We start from the raw sequence: 1471 nt of genomic DNA on the forward strand, positions 1-1471 counted from the left end.
ACAACTGTTCCTTAGCCTGGAAGGCGCAAGTAATTCCAACTGAGATTTCTCCTTATCTGTTTTTTGATCTCTGAGGAGGATAGTTTGGGACAAGTAGAAGCTGCCCTATTATTAATTCCACATTAATTCCACATTCATATTTTACATCTCTGGTAAATGCATAGATATGTTTCTCTGAAGAAAACCGTTATCTGCATTCAGCTGCTGTAATGCAAACACTCACTTGCAGAGACGAATACGTGAACTAGAATATTTTACTCCGTGTGAATCTTTGTAAGTAGCATGAATGATGTATTTTTACTTATTTGCCTTTCTTGCTTTTTATTTTTTTGACAGAAATTCAAAAGAGTGGCCATCCTGTGGGCCCTATGAATATTCTGCAGTGAACTCCAGGGGCATTTTTGAGACACTTGCCAATATGTTCATGGACAAGAACAGTACTCCTTTATCCAAGAAACCAAACAAGAAAAAAACCAGGCCTCAGGGTTTACCTTCTCCAGCTCTTTGCTGTGCCTGTGGGCTTTGCATCATGCTAGCAGGTATTAACATCACTCTAGTAGGAGCATTTGCTTTTGGGACCTTCCTGCCTGTCAACAACCCTCCCATCATCATTGGTCCCATCCTTCTGGTGGTGGCATTCACTTTTTTTGGAGCTTGTTGCATTTGCAGCCGAAGGCCCCCTGCTCATACCACAAGAAAATTCAAGCCAGGAACCAATATTGGACTCATCAAGCCTGGGAACATAGCCTTTGAAATTGAAACAAGTGAACATACTGTGCAAGACACAACAGCTGTGCAGTTGAGCCCAACCAACTCGCCAGTGTCTTCCAAAAGGTCCACTCCAATCCATGAGAATTCTAAGACCTGTACACTTTTTACAATGGACAACAATGGTCCAGTTGCAAAATATACAGCAGGGGGAGAATCGATACATCTGAATTTGCCCAGAGACGTTGCCACGTCATAAACCAAACTGGAGAATATTTATGAGTATGTGGGTAGAAGGCACTTCAACACAATCAGATGGTTAGATGAGTTTCCAACACAGCAAGCATCTGGAATCCAATTTAGATTTGGCCAGCACATGCATTAGAATATATTGAGAAATTTAAGAGAAAGGCACAATAAGGTGGCAATTAGTAATTAATACACAGCTGTGATGGGAAGTGCCAGACACTGGTGGAGAAAGTCTGAATTTTCAGCAGTGACATTAAAATGAAAGATGGAATACATAAATCAATAGCATGCAGCTACTGATTCATTATATTAATGGGTTGGTGAATAATAATGTGATGATAAGGATTTGGTGATGCAAGGCAGTGGAAAATTACACATTTTTTCATGGATGTTAGAAAGAAGAGTGGATTGTACTGAATATTGATTACAAATGAAAGAGAATTGATATTCTGATTTAAGTGGTCACTTTCTTCTCTTGAGGCTATTTGATATATTACTTTAATGCTATCAAAAT

At 39.4% G+C, this 1471-nt stretch overlaps 1 protein-coding gene across 1 annotated transcript; it reads left to right on the plus strand.

The window, feature by feature from the left end:
- The first annotated feature begins 418 nt into the window (after positions 1 to 418).
- TMEM275 (transmembrane protein 275) lies at positions 419 to 967 on the plus strand. Its single transcript, XM_058176677.1, has one exon. It carries the CDS (start codon positions 419 to 421, stop codon positions 965 to 967), a length of 549 nt encoding a protein of 182 aa, XP_058032660.1.
- Positions 968 to 1471: the final 504 nt, after the last annotated feature.

This window comes from Ahaetulla prasina, chromosome 3, assembly GCF_028640845.1.
Source record: "Ahaetulla prasina isolate Xishuangbanna chromosome 3, ASM2864084v1, whole genome shotgun sequence".
NCBI classification, from domain to species: Eukaryota; Metazoa; Chordata; class Lepidosauria; order Squamata; family Colubridae; genus Ahaetulla; species Ahaetulla prasina.